The sequence below is a fragment of the Lithobates pipiens genome, unplaced genomic scaffold (genome assembly GCF_037356315.1).
Source record: "Lithobates pipiens isolate NorthernLeopardFrog02 unplaced genomic scaffold, aLitPip1_a1.2 Scaffold_16, whole genome shotgun sequence".
Lineage (NCBI taxonomy): Eukaryota > Metazoa > Chordata > Amphibia > Anura > Ranidae > Lithobates > Lithobates pipiens.
Window position 1 is genome coordinate 516,194,787 of NW_027507748.1, and position 22,281 is coordinate 516,217,067.

The 22,281-nt window shown below is 46.5% G+C and overlaps 1 protein-coding gene across 2 annotated transcripts in view; it reads left to right on the top strand.

Moving 5' to 3' along the window:
* Positions 1 to 4,269: 4,269 nt before the first annotated feature.
* The window catches only part of DIAPH3 (diaphanous related formin 3), a 1,016,686-nt gene continuing 998,674 nt past the window's right edge, over positions 4,270 to 22,281 (top strand). The window contains exon 1 of one of the 2 annotated variants that reach the window (XM_077483143.1): positions 4,270 to 4,554. In XM_077483143.1, coding sequence (XP_077339269.1) covers positions 4,477 to 4,554 — 78 coding nt within the window. In that variant the 5' untranslated portion in view covers positions 4,270 to 4,476. The remainder of the gene's footprint in view (positions 4,555 to 22,281) is intronic. The other variant, XM_077483144.1, reaches the window with a different exon arrangement.

Below are 22,281 nucleotides of genomic sequence, written 5' to 3' on the forward strand. Positions count from 1 at the left end.
CACTGGAATGAAAGGGGCCATTTTTTTCAGACACTATACATTTTTAGAGCTGTAGAACCTGAAAACCACCCCAGTGTGAAATGGGCCTAAGCAAAGCAGTGCAAGTACAATCTTATGCCGCATACACACGGTCGGATTTTCCACCGGGAAATGTTGGATGTGAGCTTGTTGTCGGAAAATCCAACCGTGCGTATGCTCCTTCAAACATTTGCTGTCGGACTTTGCGCCAACAAATGTTTGCTAGCAGGTTCTCAAATTTTACGCCAACAAAACCTTGTTGTCGGAAAGTCCGATTGTGTGTACACAAGTCCGTCGCACAAAAGTCCACGCATGCTCAGAAGCGGACGGTCTTTTAAACTAGTGTTCGTAATGGAGAATTAACATTCGTGACGTGGCAAATTAGGAAATCTCCAAATGCAGAGCACAATTCTCTTCTTCTTCCGTGAGATATTAATGACGTTGCTTTGCTGGTGATACTGATGGAGTTATTGCAAACAAATTTTCAAAGGCTTTTCTTTCAAGTGATATCAAGAATAATAATAGCATAAAATAAAAAATTCAAAAACAAAAGTGCGACTCAACACTCACCAAACTTCTACTAACACAAAATTAGCAGAAGGAGCCCAAAGGGTGGCGCTAAAGAGCTGAAAAACCACGTAGTACGTCTAGTACATCACTACGTTCGTAATTGTTGGCCAACATTTGTGGGACCGTATGTATGCAAGATAAGTTGGAGCCAACAATATCCGAACAAAATTCCACGGTTTTGTTGTCCGAAAGTCCGATCGTGTGTACGGGGCATTAGATGAATGTGGGTGCTGGACAATTCACTTTCATGTTTACTTCCTTCCTGCCCAGCCCCACTGTCCCTTTAAACGGGGGGGGGGTCATGAAGGCCTACTGGACCACATGACCACTGTGATTGAATGTCAAAATGGTCACATTATAGTGAGCCAGTCCTGCTGGTTTCCAATCATTACTGGAGACCAGGAGCTATCTATGACAGGTTGGTCACTGTGCTGGGAGTACCCAGTTAGTGCACTCTCAGCTGCCCATGGACACATAGCACTTGGGCATTAAAGAGCACCCTCTTTGCAGCCACACATATGTGTTACATGAGCAGCAAGAGGTTTAAAACAATCCTGTGTACAATGGAGAATGAGAGGTGGCTTCAAAGCACAGGATTATGATATAAAAGCTAGAGTACCTCCTAGAAATAATGTGAGAGGCCACTGCATCTGGCTTGGAGAGAATCAGGGGAATAAATAAAGCCTTCAAGCATTTGTTAACCTAAAAAAAGATCCTGTTCCTTAAAAACATGTTATACAGCACAGTGCTTGTGCTGTGTAATTTGGCCCCCTGTATCACGTGAAATACCTGGCTGATCCTGACAGTTTCTGCCCTCCCCTCTGTACGCTGACAACGGTGTAACATGGCTGCTAAGCCCTGATACCATGGTCAGATTATGTGCCTCCATCATCCGCTGTGTCCTCTGTCCTCCTCTGTGCTCCTCCCCACTCCTTCCCTGCCTGTCAGCTCCATGTCTGTACCTGCCCCCTCCCCTCCGGCTGCTCTAATTACTATTAATTTCTCACACTATCCTCTCTGGTTATGTATGTAATGTCTCTCTGTGATTGTGCTTTATAAAAATAATGCAGTATATACCTTGTTTACAGAGCGCTGATCAGCTCTGATCTGACCTGCAGCGTCTCTCCTCTCTTGCATGACAGTTTCAGTGGGTAGGGCCGGCTCTCTCCTCCTCCCCTCATCACTGACGTAAGCAGGGGATCCTTGGTCCCGCCCGCTGCATCTGTTGGGCCGAGAAAGGAGAGAGGCAGCGGGTCAGATCAGCACTCGGTAAACAAGTTATATACTGCTTTTTTTTTTATAACGCAAATACATAACCAGAGAGGATAGTGTAAAGTTACATTGGTGGGTTAACAATCACTTTAATGGCACTGTTCGGCCTCATGCGTTTCTGCCCTGGGGCATGACATCCTGGAATTCTGGTACAGGTGGTAGGCACAGCCGCACCATCGAGCAACCCCCCCGCCAGCAGCCTGTAAAACCCTATGAAAGGCGTAAAGCTCCTGTGTTTGGGTGGGGTTGGAAGATGCATAGAGTGGTACTAGAGCAGTATGCACCCAAGGATGAGTGCCCAGCACACAGATTTTGAGGTATCCAGTTTCTGCAGACAGCCATGATAGAGGTGCACACAGGAGCTGGCACAAACCATTGTTCCATAAATGGGGATGTGTGTCCAAATGTAATGTACAAATGAGACTTCTGAAGAGACAATTCAAACTTACAATACGTAGTAAAAAGGATTTAATCATATACATACCACAGGTAACATCGGTAAACTGATCTTGGCTTCATCAGATGTGTTGAAGGCCATAAAGGGGACCTGTCACTGCCCCATGCTATCACAAGGGATGTTGTTCATCCCTTCTGATAGCAAGAAAAGAGATACAAAAAAATGAAATATACAGTGTGAATTTTGGTTTGTAATAAAATAAAATAAAAGTTTAAACCGCCTCTGTCCCCCTGTACTCATGTGCAATCATGAACGCATGTGTAAACAGTGACAAATCTGCAGAGGTGGGGTCAGGGGAGGGGCCTGGGGTGGGGTCGAGGCAGGATTAACCACTTACCAACCGACCGCCGTCGTTATATGTCACTACTTTGACTTAGAATACCGGGGTTATGGCAGCAGATAGCTGCCATAACTCCGGTATTTTCTGCAAACAGCGGCCGGTCGGGTTTCAGATAAAAGTGGTCTCCGCAGTGGATTTGCCATAAGATCACTTTTATCGGCAGCATGAGAGGCGCCCCCCTCCTCCCGTCGTGCTATGGTCATCTTTGGCGGTTACCGGAGCCATCGGTCGTGGCGGAGACGATTCGATCTGCTCCCCTGAGAAGTTGGATGCTGAGTGAGGGAAAGATGGCTCCCACTCGGCTTCACACCATTGGATGGCGAAAGCTACATCAAACATCACTTCTGCCCAATGATCTTAAAGGGGAAAAAAATGTATTGGAAAAAAAAAAAGACTTTTTTTTAAAAAAAATTTTTTATTGCATTAAAGTGTAAATGTGACATCTGAGGTCTTTTGACCCCAGATCTCACAGTAAAGAGGACATGTCATGCTTTTTGTTCTATTACAAGAGATGTTTACATTCCTTGTAATAGGAATAAAATTGATCTATTTTTTTTTTTTAATGGACAGTGTAAAAATAAAAAGTAAAATAAATAATAAAAAAAAATTATTTAAAGCGCCCCGTCCCGCCGCGCAGAAGTGAACGCATATGTATGTCGCGCCTGCATATGAAAACGGTGTTCAAACCACACATGACACCGCGATCATTAGAATGAGAGCTATAATTCTAGCAAAAAAAGACCTCCTCTGTAACGCTAAACAGGTAACCTGTAGAAAATTTTAAACGTCGCCAATGGAGATTTTTAAGTGCCAAAGTTTGTCGCCTTTTGAAGCATAAAATTTTGGGTATCAATTTACTCGGCATAACATTATCTTTCACAATCCAGAAAAAATATAGAAAAAAAAATGGGCTAACTTTACTGTTGTCTTATTCTTTAATTCAAAAAAGTATATTTTTCCCTCAAAAAATTTTGCTTGTAATACCGCTGTGCAAATACGGTGTGACATAAAGTATTGCCACGACCGCCATTTTATTCTCTAGGGTGTCTGAAAAATATATATATAATGTTTGGGGGTTCTAAGTAATTTTATAGCAAAAAAAAAAAAAAAACTGATTTAAACAACAGATCTCAAAAAGAGGCTCGGTCCAAAAGTGGTTAAAGGTGGCCCATCATGGACACTGTACAGGGCCCCATGATTTCTATCAGCGGCCCTCCCAATGTTTTATAATGCATATGATGCCTGTCATCGCACCTTGTGTGAATTAGCCCCTAAAGTGAATCTTTAGGTTTCCTGCATTTCAACATTACATATTTTTTTTTTATAAAAGTCTACACATGAGACAAAAAAAGAAGAACGCCTGAGGAGCAATAAGACACAGAGGGCTCAGGCTGAATGAAGAAAGGAAAGCCAGGAGCAACAAGTGATCGCTGTCATTATGAACGATTCCAGAGCAGTAGACAGAGCCCAAAGGTCTGTGCCAGTTACAAAGATGGCCGCCTGAGTCCGGCGTATCGTACATGTCATAGGGTGCCAGGGGCTCAGAGAGTGGCTGACTGCAGTGCATGGCAGAGCCCCGGCACTATCCTATTGGCTAAGTGAAAAGTAGTAGGTGTGGTTGGACTGGCGGGAACATTGAGCCTGGCGGTAGATTGAAGTGAGTGGCCGGCTCGTAGTGCTGTCTATGAGATCGGATTCCGGCATAAGTGGATCACCGCCCTTCTACCTCACAGTCCTAATCGGATTTCTACTAATCCTCAGGTGACGTCCATCCATCCCCGACTCACATCCCTTTCCCTTCTTCACATACCGCCACACCATGAGCCGCAAACCCCGAGCCGTCCCGGCCTACCCCGAGCCGCCCGCAGAGGATGGGGACAGGAAGTTCTCCAAGTTTGTGAGTATCCGGGGACACTGTGTGTGTGACAACGTGTACACCTCCTATGGGACCGGGGGACTGTTACCTCCTGTTATAGAAGTATGCACCTCTCCTGTCATATCTCAGGGACTGTCACCTCTCCTGTCATATCATCTCAGGGACTGTCACCTTTCTGTCTGGGACTGTTACCTCTCTCCTCATTAAAGTCTACTGTCTACATTCTGTCAGAGACTTTCCCCTCTACTTCCACATGACTCTAACTATATCATCTAAGGGACTGTCACCTTTCTGTCATATCATCTCAGGGGCTGTCACCTGTACCGACTGTGTCCGATCGGGGCGCTGTCACCTGTACCGACTGTGTCCGATCGGGGCGCTGTCACCTGTACCGACTGTGTCCGATCGGGGCGCTGTCACCTGTACCGACTGTGTCCGATCGTGGCGCTGTCACCTGTACCGACTGTGTCCGATCGGGGCGCTGTCACCTGTACCGACTGTGTCCGATCGGGGCGCTGTCACCTGTACCGACTGTGTCCGATCGGGGCGCTGTCACCTGTACCGACTGTGTCCGATCGGGGCGCTGTCACCTGTACCGACTGTGTCCGATGGGGGGGCGCTGTCACCAGCACCGACTGTGTCCGATGGGGGGGCGCTGTCACCTGCACCGACTGTGTCCGATGGGGGGGCGCTGTCACCTGCACCGACTGTGTCCGATGGGGGGGCGCTGTCACCTGCACCGACTGTGTCCGATGGGGGGGGCGCTGTCCCCTGCACCGACTGTGTCCGATTGGGGGGGGCGCTGTCACCTGCACCGACTGTGTCCGATTGGGGGGGGCGCTGTCACCTGCACCGACTGTGTCCGATGGGGGGGCGCTGTCACCTGCGCCGACTGTGTCCGATGGGGGGGGGGGGGCGCTGTCACCTGCGCCGACTGTGTCCGATGGGGGGGGGGGGCGCTGTCACCTGCGCCGACTGTGTCCGATGGGGGGGGGGGCGCTGTCACCTGCGCCGACTGTGTCCGATTGGGGGGGCGCTGTCACCTGCACCGACTGTGTCCGATGGGGGGGCGCTGTCACCTGCGCCGACTGTGTCCGATGGGGGGGGGGGGGGCGCTGTCACCTGCGCTGACTGTGTCCGATGGGGGGGGGGCGCTGTCACCTGCGCCGACTGTGTCCGATGGGGGGGGGGGGGCGCTGTCACCTGCGCCGACTGTGTCCGATGGGGGGGGGGGGCGCTGTCACCTGCGCCGACTGTGTCCGATGGGGGGGGGCGCTGTCACCTGCGCCGACTGTGTCCGATGGGGGGGGGGCGCTGTCACCTGCGCCGACTGTGTCCGATGGGGGGGGGGCGCTGTCACCTGCGCCGACTGTGTCCGATGGGGGGGGGGGGCGCTGTCACCTGCGCCGACTGTGTCCGATGGGGGGGGGGGGGCGCTGTCACCTGCGCCGACTGTGTCCGATGGGGGGGGGGGGGCGCTGTCACCTGCGCCGACTGTGTCCGATGGGGGGGGGGGCGCTGTCACCTGCGCCGACTGTGTCCGATGGGGGGGGGGGGCGCTGTCACCTGCGCCGACTGTGTCCGATGGGGGGGGGGCGCTGTCACCTGCGCCGACTGTGTCCGATGGGGGGGGGCGCTGTCACCTGCGCCGACTGTGTCCGATGGGGGGGGGGCGCTGTCACCTGCGCCGACTGTGTCCGATGGGGGGGGCGCTGTCACCTGTGCCGACTGTGTCCGATGGGGGGGGGGGCGCTGTCACCTGTGCCGACTGTGTCCGATGGGGGGGGGGCGCTGTCACCTTTGCCGACTGTGTCCGATGGGGGGGCGCTGTCACCTGTACCGACTGTGTCCGATGGGGGGGCGCTGTCACCTGTACCGACTGTGTCCGATGGGGGGGCGCTGTCACCTGTACCGACTGTGTCCGATCGGGGCGCTGTCACCTGCACCGACTGTGTCCGATGGGGGGGCGCTGTCACCTGCACCGACTGTGTCCGATGGGGGGGCGCTGTCACCTGCACCGACTGTGTCCGATGGGGGGGGCGCTGTCACCTGCACCGACTGTGTCCGATTGGGGGGGGCGCTGTCACCTGCACCGACTGTGTCCGATGGGGGGGGGCGCTGTCACCTGCACCGACTGTGTCCGATGGGGGGGGGGGGCGCTGTCACCTGCGCCGACTGTGTCCGATGGGGGGGGGGGGGCGCTGTCACCTGCGCCGACTGTGTCCGATGGGGGGGGGGGGGCGCTGTCACCTGCGCCGACTGTGTCCGATGGGGGGGGGGGCGCTGTCACCTGCGCCGACTGTGTCCGATGGGGGGGGGGGGGCGCTGTCACCTGCGCCGACTGTGTCCGATGGGGGGGGGGGGGGGGGGCGCTGTCACCTGCGCCGACTGTGTCCGATGGGGGGGGGGCGCTGTCACCTGCGCCGACTGTGTCCGATGGGGGGGGGGGGCGCTGTCACCTGCGCCGACTGTGTCCGATGGGGGGGGGGCGCTGTCACCTGCGCCGACTGTGTCCGATGGGGGGGGGCGCTGTCACCTGCGCCGACTGTGTCCGATGGGGGGGGGGCGCTGTCACCTGCGCCGACTGTGTCCGATGGGGGGGGGGGCGCTGTCACCTGCGCCGACTGTGTCCGATGGGGGGGGGGCGCTGTCACCTGTACCGACTGTGTCCGATGGGGGGGCGCTGTCACCTGTACCGACTGTGTCCGATGGGGGGGCGCTGTCACCTGTACCGACTGTGTCCGATGGGGGGGCGCTGTCACCTGTACCGACTGTGTCCGATCGGGGAGCTGTCACCTGTGCCGACTGTGTCCGATGGGGGGGGGGGGCGCTGTCACCTGTGCCGACTGTGTCCGATGGGGGGGGGCGCTGTCACCTGTGCCGACTGTGTCCGATGGGGGGGGGGGGCGCTGTCACCTGTGCCGACTGTGTCCGATGGGGGGGGGGGGCGCTGTCACCTGTGCCGACTGTGTCCGATGGGGGGGGGGCGCTGTCACCTGTGCCGACTGTGTCCGATGGGGGGGGGCGCTGTCACCTGTGCCGACTGTGTCCGATGGGGGGGGGGGCGCTGTCACCTGTGCCGACTGTGTCCGATGGGGGGGCGCTGTCACCTGTGCCGACTGTGTCCGATGGGGGGGGGGGGCGCTGTCACCTGTGCCGACTGTGTCCGATGGGGGGGGGGCGCTGTCACCTGTGCCGACTGTGTCCGATGGGGGGGGGGTGCTGTCACCTGTGCCGACTGTGTCCGATGGGGGGGGGGGGCGCTGTCACCTGTGCCGACTGTGTCCGATGGGGGGGGGGGCGCTGTCACCTGTGCCGACTGTGTCCGATCGGGGGGCGCTGTCACCTGTGCCGACTGTGTCCGATCGTGGCGCTGTCACCTGTGCCGACTGTGTCCGATCGGGGCGCTGTCTCTGCTAGATGTATGGGGATGTCTCTTTGCTGAATTGGGCCATCTCTTTGCTATATGGGGATATCTCTGCTGGAATGGGATGTTTTTTTGCTGAATATATGGCTTGAATGAATTTTCATATAATAAGTTGTAAGATTGTTAAAATAAAAGTTGGTGCACTGAAGAGCTTGGTGGGATGGCCCGTGGGGGGATTCTGTGGGACGGCCAGTGGGTGAGCCCTGGGGGATGTTGGTGGTCGGGCCATGGGGGGTGCGCCCCCTAAAGTTGTCTAAGGGGCCCCAAAATGTCTTATGACTGCTCTATCTTTACAGTCTGTGTCCGATCAGGGATTGCGAACTCTACAGCTTGTGTCCTGTCGGGGACTGTCACCTCTCGTGTCTGTGTCCTGTCGGGGACTGTCACCTCTCGTGTCTGTGTCCTGTCGGGGACTGTCACCTCTCGTGTCTGTGTCCTGTCGGGGACTGTCACCTCTCGTGTCTGTGTCCTGTCGGGGACTGTCACCTCTCGTGTCTGTGTCCTGTCGGGGACTGTCACCTCTCGTGTCTGTGTCCTGTCGGGGACTGTCACCTCTCGTGTCTGTGTCCTGTCGGGGACTGTCACCTCTCGTGTCTGTGTCCTGTCGGGGACTGTCACCTCTCGTGTCTGTGTCCTGTCGGGGACTGTCACCTCTCGTGTCTGTGTCCTGTCGGGGACTGTCACCTCTCGTGTCCTGTCGGGGACTGTCACCTCTCGTGTCCTGTCGGGGACTGTCACCTCTCGTGTCCTGTGTCCTGTCAAGGCTTGTGTCTGAACAGGGACTGTCAGGTCCCCAGGTATAGAGGTGTGTGGATTTTTCATAGTCACCATTAGTGATAACTTGATTCAGCTATGATGATACAATGGAGTAGAATGAAGACAGAGCTGCTCTTTATGTAGCTGGTGTGATAATATGGTAGATATAAGGCTCGGTCCTGTCGGCTGTCTCCATACTTCTCTGGTTGCAGCCATGTTGCAGACATTACAGTTTTGGTGATAAATGTTTGTGTTTTATGAAGCTGATGATTGTTGTTTTGTATGTGGAAGGCGTACCTTCCAATCACACCATACACTTCTCCCATGTGTCTTCCTGACTCTATGATTGGTAGCAGATGATCACAGGATTCCTTTTCTGGGGAGAGCAGATCTCCCTCCTTCTATCCTCCAATCAGACCCCTTGTGCTGTGATGTAGACAGGGATTCCTGAAGGTATGAGTAATAGGCAGACAGATCAGGATGAGTGTGCACAGCTGTGGGTTGTAGTTGGATGTAGTACATTGCACCGTTTGTTGTATTGCCATCCATTTTCAATTCCACATCTTGAAGCGTACATATACCGTGCACCACACTTTGTACATACAATACTATGTATTGTGGTACTGGCCAACACAGGCCATTCATAATCAGATGAGTTCCTTGACACAAAGCACCGTGTAAACACACCAGTCAGCCAGCTACTATGGGGGCACTCGTGCACGCACACTCCCGAGCTAGGCTGTGTACATATATAGACACACACAGTGCGGTTTAGCCCCGCCCTCTGTTCCCTCTTTACCGGATTTCATTGACAACTGCCTCTGTGTCCTGTGGGAAGAGAGGAGAGCAGAGCTGCAGACAGTGCTTAGGAGGATGTTGCACATTTACCCTAAATACGGGTGTAAAATTGAATTCATTAAAGTCATTTTTTCCAAACAATTGCATTTGAAAGACCGCTACACAAATACAATGTGACATAAAATATAGCAAAAACCATCATTTTTTTTCTCTCTAGGGCCTCTACTAATATATATATATAAATATATAATGTGTGGGGATTCTAAGTAATTTTTTAGCAAAAATAAAAATTTTAATTGAACCCAACAAATGTCAGAAAAAGGTTTGGTGTTTAAGTGGTTAAACTTTCCTCATTTATACAGCAAAGTGTATTCCTTTGACAAATTGTTACAATGTTTATACTTAATATAGTATACTTATACTTGTTATAATGTTTATACTTAAGTTCCACTGCTAAAGAATGTTGTGATTCTTGGCAGACTGCCCGTTTTTTGTTTTTTCTTCCTTTCTTTTGACAGCAGATCGGCCTCTACAAATTTGGCACAGTGCCTAAAAATTGAGAGCAACTGAGCATGCTCAGAGCAGAGAGAGACAGTGTATTTCTGGATTGGCACTTATTTTGAATGTTTTATATAGCTATACCCGCACAAGGGGCCAGTCTGAAGTGATCTAGCAGGAATTACATTTTCTGACTTCCACTCAACCTGCCTGGCTATACCCTCCCTTCTGCAAACAGGCCATGGTAATCATGGCTGCTGAGCCCTGACATTTTGGTCTGTTTGTGTGATTCCGTCATCTGCAGCTCTCTCCTGTGTCTTTCTCCTCTGTCCTTCTTGGGCTAATTTTACTGTTTCGTTTTTTTTTTAATTCATGAAAGTGTTAATTTTCCCAAAAAGTTGTGTCTAAAACACCACTGCACAAATACTGTTTGACATAAAATCTTGCAACAATCACCGTTTTATTCTCTAGAGTCTCTGCTAAAATGTGTGTGTGTGTGTATATGTGTGTATATATATATATATATATATATATATATATATATATATATATATATATATATTGTTTGGGGGTTCCAAGTAATTTTTTAGCAAAAAATATGGATTTTAACTTGTAAACACCAAATTCCAAAAATAGGTTTAGTCATGAAAGGGTTAAAGTGGTTGTAATGGGTTTACAACCACTTTAAACCTCCCCCCTGCCCAGACCTATTGTCAGCTTTCAGCGCTGTCACTCTTTGAATGACAATTGCACAGTCATATAATGCTGTACCCGAATTACATTTTTATCTTTTTGTTTCCCCACAGTTTTATATTTTGTTATGAAATTTTGCAAACAGATAATTTTTCTCCTTTGAGGTACGCTGATTAGGCTGCACTGATGAGCACCAATACCCTGTTTCCCTGAAAATAAATAAGACCTAGGGTGATTGTCGGTGATGGCTGCAATATAAGCCCTACCCCCCAACTAATACCTACTAACTAGGGCTATTTGGGGGGTAAGGCTTATATTGCAGCCATCACCAACAATCACGCTAGGTCTTTTTTTTTTTTTTTTAAGGGAAACAGGGTAGGGTGCACTGATGGGCGACGCTGTCAGCAAGAGGAGAAAAATAAATGACGATCTTCTGTTTGCATGATGTGATCAGCTGCATTGGCTGGCAGCTGATGACGTGGTAAGGGGCCTTACTCCGATCTGTGAACATCCAAACCTCATTGACTCGGGGATCACAGAACACACCGCGTGCCCTCTTCGGGGAGGGGGGGGGGTGCTCAGAGCGTGCAAAGTGGAGGATGTCTATTGATGGCCTCCCGGCAATGTAGGTCTGCACTGTAGCCGTCATTCAGCTAGAGCACGGACAGGAAGAGGTTAAGGTGAAAAAACCCATAAGGGTTTACAACCCCTTTAATTAAAAATTCAATAGAATTGTATATAAAAATGTTTTTTTTTCATAACTGTCATTTTCGGTTTCTGCGCCAAAATTTCCCTTCAGTGCACCTCTAATTTTTATAATCTAATTTGAATTGCTCTTCTGTAATGTGTTTTTTTTTTTTCTTTAAAGTCATGTGACTGGCACAGGCACGGGTGCAGCACCATTTAGGGCTGGCCAGACATGAACTTGCACAGTAGAGAGCATACATCAGTAGAGTAATGGAAGCCCCTCCTAAAGATCTTTTCATTATACGTCGGCTGTTTGAATGGATCCTGCGTCCTCTGTGACATGGAACTGAGTGAGGGGACGATGCCCCCCCATCCAGCTCCATACCAATGCAGGGCGTAAGTGATGCACTTAAAGCAACTTTTTATTTTAGTGTAAATATGAGATCTGAGGTCTTTTTGACCCCAGATCTTATATTTAAGAGGTCCTGTCATGCTTTTTTTCTATTACAAGGGATGTTTACATTCCTTGTAATTGGAATAAGTGACACTTTTTTTTTTTTATTTATTTATTTTTTTTAAAGCACAGTGTAAAAATAAAAGGTAAAATAAATAAGAAAAAAAAATGTTTTTAAATGCGCTCCGTCTTGCCAAGCTTGGGCGCAGAAGCGTACGCATACATGAGTAGTGCCCGCATATGAAAATGGTGTTCAAACCACACATTGTGAGGTATCGCCTCGATCATTAGCGCAAAAGCAATGATTCTAGCCCTAGACCACCTCTATAACTCAAAACATACAACCTGCAGAATTTTTTTAAACGTTGCATATGGAGATTTTTAAGAGTTATAGTTTGCCGCCATTCCAGGAGCGGGCGCAATTTTGAAGCGTGACATTTGGCTATCAATTTACTTGGTGTAACATTATCTTTCACAATATAAAAAAAATTGGGCTAACTTTACTGTTGTCTGATTTTTTTTAAATTCAAAAATGTGTATTTGTTCCAAAAAAAAGTGCGCTTGTAAGACCGCTACGCAAATACAGTTTGACATAAAGTATTGCAACGACCGTCATTTTATTCTCTAGGGGAGTTAAAAAAATATATATATATATATATATATTATAAATGTGTGTTTTGGGGGTCCTAAGTAATTTTCTATAAGCAAAAAAAAAAAAAAATGATTTTAACTTGTGAAGAACAAGTTTGAAAAATAGGCCCGGCCCTAAAGTGGTTAAAGAAAACAAAATGGCATGATATAATTCCTTAACACAAATCCTATATGGCAATTAACACTTCTCTGTTTAGTATCACTTTAAACACTGAAAGTAAATTGAGCTGAATGTAGTGAGGAAGTAACACCTCAAGGTAGCTTTGGAAGAAATGCTTCCCTTGGGGCTTTGATAGTTCTTCTAGAAAGTTGATCATTTCTGGCATATTACTTGCAAGACAGCTGCTTGTATAATGTACATCCATGTAATCTGCTGAATTTAGCTCTGTCTTTGTTAAAAATTAAGAACAGGTGTGGAAGTGCAGTACTGATTTATTTAGACGCGAGTCCCTTCTATTTATAGCTACAAGCTTTACAGAGGAATATATTTTGCATTCCTTTCTGCAAAAAAAAAAAAATCAAAATACATTTGAGATGGAAAGCCTAGATTGTTGGAATATCCTGTTCGGTTTGTCAGGCTACTGCATGGAAATGTTTGTTATATACGAATCTTTACTGGAAAATGTATTCTCTTCAGGTTCAGAATTCCTCAGAAATGTCCATTTGATTGTGATGCCCTTATCCTATATCGACCATGCTGTGATATTTTCCCAGAAGTGTATTGTACTCTGTATTATAAAAAAAATAACACTCCTGGGCGAATATATATATATATATATATATATATAGGCCAAATTGATTAAAACGCAAGCAAAAAAAGTTGTTGCCTATATTGGCCAAATTCAATTCACGTTTATGTTCTAAAAAATTAAAACCTTTTTGAGGGCTAGTCCAAAAAGATCAACACGTGGCTCTTCATGCTGTAACAACCCCAGCGCACTGTGCTTTGTGAATGGTCCTGCGGTCTTCTGGGACGTGTGATGTGTCCCAGAAGGCTGTGGGGAGTGCAAGAGAACTTAAACTCGGATCGCCTAGGTGATCCAAACAGAAGTGGAAATGGTTACCTGTACCCCCCCACCCCACCCCCCCCCCCCCCCCCAAAAAATGGCACAACCAAAAACAATTTATAACAGCCTATGTGTGCATGGACACATAGAATAACATGATGGGGAGTTGAGTGACTGTATAAAAAAACGTGTGAAGCCAAAAACAGCAGCTGTAAAAAATATCCAGCATGCAGAAGGTCTTAACGTTTTTGATCCCATTGGACCAAAAAACGCTATTGCAAAACCGTGCATGAGGCCTTAGAGGGGCTGCTGCACACAGAAGGCTTTTTATCTTAATGCATAGAATGCACTAAGATAAAAATCCTTCTGCCTTTGCAATTACTTTAACCACTTCCCGTCCGGCCTATAGCAAAATGACGGCTTGGCGGTGGTTCAGTTATCCTGACTGGGCGTCATATGACATCCAGCAGGATAAGTGCGGTGATCAGTGGTGCGGCGTGTCAGTCTGACACACCAATCTCAGTAAAGAGCCTCTAACTGAGTCTCTTTACCGTGTGATCAGCTGTGTCCAATCACAGCTGATCAGTGTAAACAGGAAGAACCGTTTATTGGCTATTCCTCACTCACGTCTGACACACACGAGTTAGAGGAGAGCCAATTAGCAGCTCTCCTGACTGGGGTCTGTGCTGATTATCAGCGCAGCCCCCCCCCCTCCCCGTGCGGATGCCCACACTGGACCACCAGGGTGCCCACCACACATTGAGGAGCAGTTATGCCCCCCATGGCCACCAGGGATGCCACACAGTGCCCTGAAACATGACAATCAGTGCCCACTATGAATGCCTGCCAGATGTCTGATCAGTGATGCCAAGCAGTGCTGCCCATCCGTGCCAACCATCAGTGCTGCATATCAGTGCCGCCTTATCAGTGCCTGTCTGTGCAGCCTCTCCAGTGCCCGTCAGTGAAGGAGAAACCATACTTATTTACAAAATTTTATAACAGAAACAACTAAACATTTTGAAAAAAAAATAAAAAATGTCTGGTCTTTTTTTATTTGTTGCACAAAAAATAAAAACCCAGCAGTGATCAAATACCACCAAAAGAACACTCTATTCGTGTGGAAAAAAATGATAAAAAAATTTGTTTGGGTGCAGTGTAGCATGACCGCGCAATTGTCATTCAAAGTGCGACAGTGCTGAAAGCTAAACATTGTCTTGGGCAGGAAGGGGGAAAAGTGTCCGGTATTGAAGTGGTTAAGTAAATGCCAACTTATCCATTGCTGGCCTCCTGAAAATACTTGTTGCCTGGCCACATCTGGCCTAAAATATTTTGACCTGGAGTGAAGATGCAGCAAATTCGAATTTCCGGAGCTCAGCAGTGGCGGCCTACAGAGTGTGTGTTTGTTTTTTCACAGATTTCCAAGAAGACCGTAGTTATCCAATGAACAATGGGCTTTTAGTTTCTACAGGAATGAGTAGTTATTTTCTGTTATTGCTCCAGGGTTATGTTATATGGTCAATTTCCAAGTAAATAATATTTAGCAGAGTTCTGTTACATACAAAATTAGGGTTGTTTACAAACTGTATATATACATTATGAGGAAAGCGGCTACTCATAAAATAATCTTTTTAGCCTGCAAGGTCACAATCTATCTTATTTTGGAAGTAAAAAATGATATGCAGTGATTGAATTATCTTTATTCATTGCTAAATAAATTGAATTTAAAATTGCTTTTTTATGTTTATTACAAATTAACACCTCTTATAACTTGCTTATGGAATACTGCTGTGTGGCAATTGCAGCATCTCACTTAAATGTAATTATCTTTAATAAGGTTTCTTATAGCGTTTAGTAACAAATGTCTATGCAGGGCTGTGTGAAATAGATAAGCAGTGGGTAATCTACTCTTTGTTTACTTGGTCAACTTAAGCCCCTGCCTGAGAACTGCCTGAGCATTACTGAGGGAATTAATTTCCACATACACTCCTGCCATTTAACCTATTTTTTTTTAAGAATAATGACAGCAGACAAAGTTATTTTACTGCAGAATTAAAGCGCTACCAACCCTTTTAGCACATAGAAGTGAAACTGTCCTACAGACGTGGACACATTTGTTGAACTGCATGCTTCGAGTCATTTCATAAAGGTTTAGGCCTCTTTCACATGACCGATCCCTTCAGGTCCGCCTGTCAGTTTTTTAGGTAGACCTGAGCTGATGCTCCATAGACCTCTATGGAGCGTCGGATGTCAGCGGTGACATGTCCGCTTACATCCGACCTGCTCTTATCCGAAAAAGTGTGATGGAGGAAGAACCTACTTTTCCATCCATCTGCGGATTGGGTGATGACGGACTTTGCGGTCCGTCGTCATCCGATCTCCCATAGGGGATAGCGGCTCTCTGACAGGTCCTTCCCTGCGCAGTGTGCAGGGAGGGATCTGTCATCTTCCTGCTCAGCGGGGATCGACGGGGTGATCCCCGCTGAGCAAGCGGATGTCCACGGGGCGGATCATCACTGATCTGTCCCGTGTGAAAGAGTCCTTAGTAGGATGCAGAATAGTCCATTGTTTGTTTTTTGCATGCTTGTAGCGGTGTGTTTTTGGCCGTTATCTGGTTGAGTACATATGACCTGCAACCAGGACAGAGCTGTCCGACAGCAGTGCATTTCACTGCTAAATTCCTTGACTATCTTGAGATTTCATTGTGCCCTGCACTGATTCAAGGCGCCCTTTGCTAGACACAGAAAAGCATCCACAAAACATACCCAAGCCCTCCTCCATGTTTCACAGTTGGCATAGTGCTCTTTTCTTTAACCTTTTAACATTCTGCTCCACTGTTTGGTAGTGCACATTTTAAGTCACGCTAACTCATTGAAAAATGTGGACTTTAAAGGGTTAACACCTTGTTAGAGAACAAAAAGCTGATTTGACTTTCTGAAAAGTGCCAGTTTTGTCTCAACTGTCCAAAGGCCATTCTCTCAGAAAGAATTGTGGCTTCTTAATATGCATTTTAGAAAATTACAATCAGACCTTCTTGTTTTTCCTTCAATTCTATAGCTAAGCAGGGCAATAACTTCTCCGCAGGATGTGGAAACCTTGCAAAAAGATCTGAACAAATGAATGGGGTGGGCAACTACATGGAAAATGAAGTTTAATGTAGAAAAATGTAAACTAATGCATTTGGGTGGCAAAAAATATGAATCTGTACACTGGGGGGAGAACCTCTGGAGAATCTGGGATGGAAAAGGACCTGGGGGTCCTAGTAGATGACAGGCTCAGCAATGGCATGCTGCTAACAAAGCAAACAGAATATTGGCATGCATTAAAAAGGGGATCAACTCCAGAGATAAAACGATAATTCTTCCGCTCTACAAGACTCTGGTCCAGCCGCACCTGGAGTATGCTGTCCAGTTCTGGGCACCAGTCCTCAGGAAGGATGTACTGGGAATGGAGTGAGTACAAAGAAGGGCAACAAAGCTAATAAAGGGTCTGGAGAATATTAGTTATGAGGAAAGGTTGCGAGCACTGAACGTACTCTCTCTGGAGAAGAGACACTTGAGAGGGGATATGATTTCAATTTACAAATACCATACTGATAACCCCACAATAGGGATGAAACTTTTTCGCAGAAGGGAGATTAACAAGACTCGTGGCCACTCATTAAAATTAGAAGAAAAGAGGTTCTACCTTTAACTACGTAGAGGGTTCTTTACTGCAAGAGCGACAAGGATGTGAAATTCCCTTCCACAGGTGGTGGCCTCAGTGGGGAGCATCGATAGTTTCAAGAAACTATTAGATAAGCACCTGAATGACTGCAACATACAGGGATATACAATGTAATGCTGACATAAAATCACACACATAGCATGGACTTGTGTCTTTTTTTCAACCTCACCTACTATATGACTATGTAACAATAGATTCCTCCACAAGAAATGGATGGTAAGATCGGACACTGATACTCCTTGACTTTGGAACTAAAGAATAACTCCACCCAAAAGGAAAAGTTCTGCTTTGTCATCCTTCCCCCTCCTCTATTTGGCGTGTTTTTTTTTTGGTGGGAGGGGGTTGGGCGCAAGTACCTAGTTTTGAAAGGCACCTGTTCCCACTTCTGCTTGGATCACCGAGGCAATCCAACTAGAAGTTCTCTTTCCCCCCTCCCCTCCATATTCTGGGAGACGTTGCAGGTCCCAGAAGACTGCAAGACCATTCATAATGCTCAGCTGAAAGCTGCATAGCCCGCTGCCCACACTTAGGCGCCGGAAAACCCAAAGGCTAGTGAAGGAACTAGCCTGAGTGAGAATGGTGCTGGATCCCTGGACAAGTAAGGCAGGATTCGTAGCTGCTGACTTTTCATTTATTTTTTTGCTCAGATTTAACTTCCTTTTTAAATTGGTACCTCTTTGGACATTTTCCATTTACGCTATGCTTTTGTTCAGTCTGGGGTCAATTTATTCTCTTTCAGCCATGTCCAGGAGGTTAGTTACATTACCATGAACCTTTTAAACTTCTTAATGTTTGTAACTGTGTAGCCAAAGGAACATCAAGCTGCTTGTAGATGGTCGTATAGCCATTACCTTTTGACATGCTGATTTATAATTTTCCTACCTCCATACAACTCTTATTGGCTTTTTCTGGTCCATGTTGAGTGTGGTGCACATGATGATACCAAACAGCAGATTGACTGCTTTTATCCATTCAAATAGAACAACATATTTATTACAGAAAACAGTTGTCACTATGAGGCAGTTATATTTTCTATGGGTACCAACAAATCTGTCCAGCATTATAGCTTATAAAAGGTCAAAGATTGCCAAAAGGCACCAACATCCTATATCGTATTGAGAAAAGAGCGAGATGTACTTTTGAGATGCCAACAAAAACTCTTAAAATCCACATATTTTACAGTATTAGTCTAAAATAAGTCTAAAAAGAAACATTCAAACGTTCGTAAAAGACGAAGGCAGGAAAACAGTCCTCCCTCAGGACCCTCCCACAGAATAGCAGATACCTAATACATCAGTTAGGTCAGGGCTCGACAAAACCCGGGCGCCAGGTCGCATTGGCGACTAGAAATAGCGACCTCGCGCCTGGGGCAGCACAGCTGGGGGTATCCTGTCTCTGTGGACCCCCCCAGCGTGATCGCGTCGGGCCGTTCCGCCGGCGGCCGAAAATTTAGGCCGCGGCTTTGAGGCCTTCTGCGGTCCTATGATTCCTTATGGAATCTGGCGCCCTCTTGTGGTCGCTGTTGGTATGACAACCCAGCAATGTTAATTTCCTCTGCAAAGTTTCCTCTGCCTGTTTTATATTACCTGCCTCTTCTGCCCTTTATTAAGAACCCCCTAAACATTATATATATTTTTTATTCTAACACCCTAGAGAATAAAATGGTGGTTGTTGCAATACTGTCTGTCACACCGTATTTGTGCAGCGGACTTACAAGCGCACTTTTGTTGGGAAAAATAATTTAGTTAATAAAAAATAAGACAACAGTAAAGTTAGCCCAATTTATTTTTTATATTGTGAAAGATAATGTTACGCCGAGTAAATTGATACCCAACATGTCACGCTTCAAAATTGCACCCGCTCATGGAATGGCGACAAACTTTTACCCTTTAAAATCTCCATAGGCGACGTTTAAAAAAATTCTACAGGTTGCACGTTTTTGAGTTACAGAGGAGGTCTGGGGCTAGAATTATTGCTCTCGCTCTACCGATCACGGCGCTACCTCCTATGTGTGGTTCGAACACCAATTTTATATGCGAGCAGGACAGGGCGCGTTTAAAAATTATTATTTTTTTCTGCTTATTTTAACTTTTTTTTTTTCCACTGTTCTTTTAAAAAAAATGTTGTGTCACTTTTATTCTTATTACAAGGAATGTAAAAATCCCTTGTAATAGAAAAAGCATGACAGGTCCTCTTAAATATGAGATCTGGGGTCAGAGAGACCTCGGATCTCATATTTACACTAAAATGCAATTGAAAAAAAAATTGTCATTTGAAAAAAAAAAATAAAATGTCCCTCTAAGAGCTATGGGCAATGACTTGGAGACGGGGGGGCGGCGACGGCGCTGCTATCTTCCCCTCACTCGTCTCCATGTCAGGCCAGGGACAGGTCCGGATCGCCGTCACGGACCTGGCTCCTAACTTTTTAAGCTGGCTCCTAGATTCCAAGCAAATTTGTCAACCCCTGAGTTAGGTAAATAATTTATAATATATTAGACAAATGACAACTGAGGTGTCTTCAATGGGTAGGAAGTTTTGCTTTTATCTCCACGCGTTTCGCAGGAGTTCTTGCATTTTTCAGAAGGCGAGGGAAGGCTAAAAAGTAGAACATAATATTTCTAGGGCTGCAACTAACGATTATTTTCATAATCGATTAGTTGGGCGATTATTGTTTCGATTAATTGGTTAATAACCTTAAAAAAAAAAAAAAAAAAGTGGGTCAAATTGACGTTCATTTTCAACCACAGTGACAGGAAAGTTTGGAAATAGAAAACTTCTTGGTGAAAGGAATTTTCAGGCAGTGTATATGTTTTTTGTTCAGAAATTACATTCGTTCTAAAAACAATGTTAAAAACAAGTGAAAATTGCAAACAAAATTCTTTCATTCAGCGAATGTACAAAGATTTTTCGTCGGAATATTCTCACCTGAAAATAAGGCTCGGTACACACCGATGCAGTTTGGTACCTGCACCCCCCTCCCCCCTTAAAGGTGCCAATTGTGGCGCCGGAGGGGGGAAGGGTTCCAATGAGCGGAAGCTCCACTTTAGGGTGGACCTCCGCTTTAAGAACGTATGACTGTTCTGTTCATGTAGCTTGACTTTTCACTCTCTGGCACTCAAGAAGCAGTTATAAAGTCCCATCAAAGTAGTGCAGGTACATTTTATGTGTCCAAAGTCTCACGTTAGGGTTCTAACCCTATTGCTAACCCTTACATGTGACTTTGAACACACAAAGGTTCCTGCACTACTTTGATGGTACTTGAGTGGCAGAGAGTGTAAAGCTGCACAAAAGTCGCCCGACATGTGCAGAGCTGTCATACATTCCAATTAGCAAAGAAAGAAAAAAGAAAAGAAGCAAAACACATCGAAAATACATGTTCAAAAACGCTAAACATGCCAAACAATGCATCAACTGCAACCTACATAGATGTGAACCTCACCAAATACAAGAAAAGTTGCTCAGAACATCTATTTATTCTTCATGCATTGTTGTAGATCAGTGATTCTCAACCAGGGTTCCTCCAGTGGTTTCTAGGGGTTCCTTCAGCATTGGGGCATTTCTACCTCTCAGATAAGTTCCCACCGACACCATTAATCTTTTTAGCTCTCTGTAAGGCCGCGTACACACGGGCGGATTGTCTGCCTAACTAAGTTCGGCAGACAATCTGACAGACAGTCCGTTCAAAATTAGCATGAACGGACTTGACCACACACGATGAGCAGACAGTCCGCTGAAAGCGTGCGTGATGACGTGTACGGCACGTACGACGGGACTAGAAAAACGACGTCCTATACACTGCAATGCAACCTTCGGCCGTGTAAACCCTTTCTGAGCATGCACCATACTTAGTCCGTCCAACTTGCCTACACACGAGCGGACTGTCCGCTGAAACCAAGTTTGGACGGACAAAACAAAGTTTGAACGGACTGTCTTACGGAAATTCCGTAAGACTTTGTTCGTCAGACTGTCCGGACTAAGTTGGACAGACAATCCGCCCGTGTGTACGCGGCCTAAGGAGGTAATTCTTCCCAATGACCACAAGTATAAGGGCCATTCCTCTCACTGACCATCACACTAATGTATCATGAGTCGTGGACATCTAATTTTTAGCAGGGGTTCCCTGAGACTAGAGAACTATTTCAAGGGTTCCCCTGTGTTGAAAAGGTTGAGAGAGGCTGCTGTAGATGATCACATTTCTTTTGTCTACAATCTGATCATCTGGGAACTGGCCTGTTTCCAATCTCCATTCACACCTGAGCTCTTCGGGATCGGGGCCGAATCGCTGCAAATCTGCCCGCAATCTCAAAATGCAGGTTCGGGTGAATGGAGCCTTAGAGATGAGTATCCGGAGATAAAATGAGGAAAGGAATTAAAATATTCATCTTGGCGAATTGAAAGTGTCTTATTGATATATTTTTCTTCTGCTTTCATTGTGTTGAGTTGATGCAGCTTATAGTTATTGAAATAAGAGTGGAGAGACAAGTGTTCGCCAATAAAAACACTGACATACTTTTGTCTTTTTCTGTGTTATTAATATACATTAAAAGGTTTCAAAAGTAAATATCTTGGGAAACACTGACAAGCCACAAATTGAATACTTGTCAGGGGGATGTAAGAGCTGAGCGATTTAATGGTTCATAAATTTTCCAGGAAATCAACGTGTGTAGCAGATGACAACATCAATAAGTTACGCAGCCAAATACAGCTACTTGAATAAATGATTTTACAATTTTATTATACAGACTTCTATCATTCTCTTCTATTGTTCCTTACAGTAATTATCATTTTTCAAATCCAATAATAATTGTATTTTCCTTCAATTGGTGTTAAATTTAAATATGTAATCACCATATTATCTTCCAAATTGTAAAGTATTAATGTTCATACACCAACAAAAGATCATTTCCTGTTGTGCAAGGGGAGTTGTTTTTTTTTTTTTTTTCCGTTCAACCCAGTTGGCTGAACGAAAAATACCTGACAGGTTGCTGTACTAAAACAAGCAATGTTAGTACAACGATCTTCCCCACTGAGCTCTTGTGTTCCCTTTTGAATGA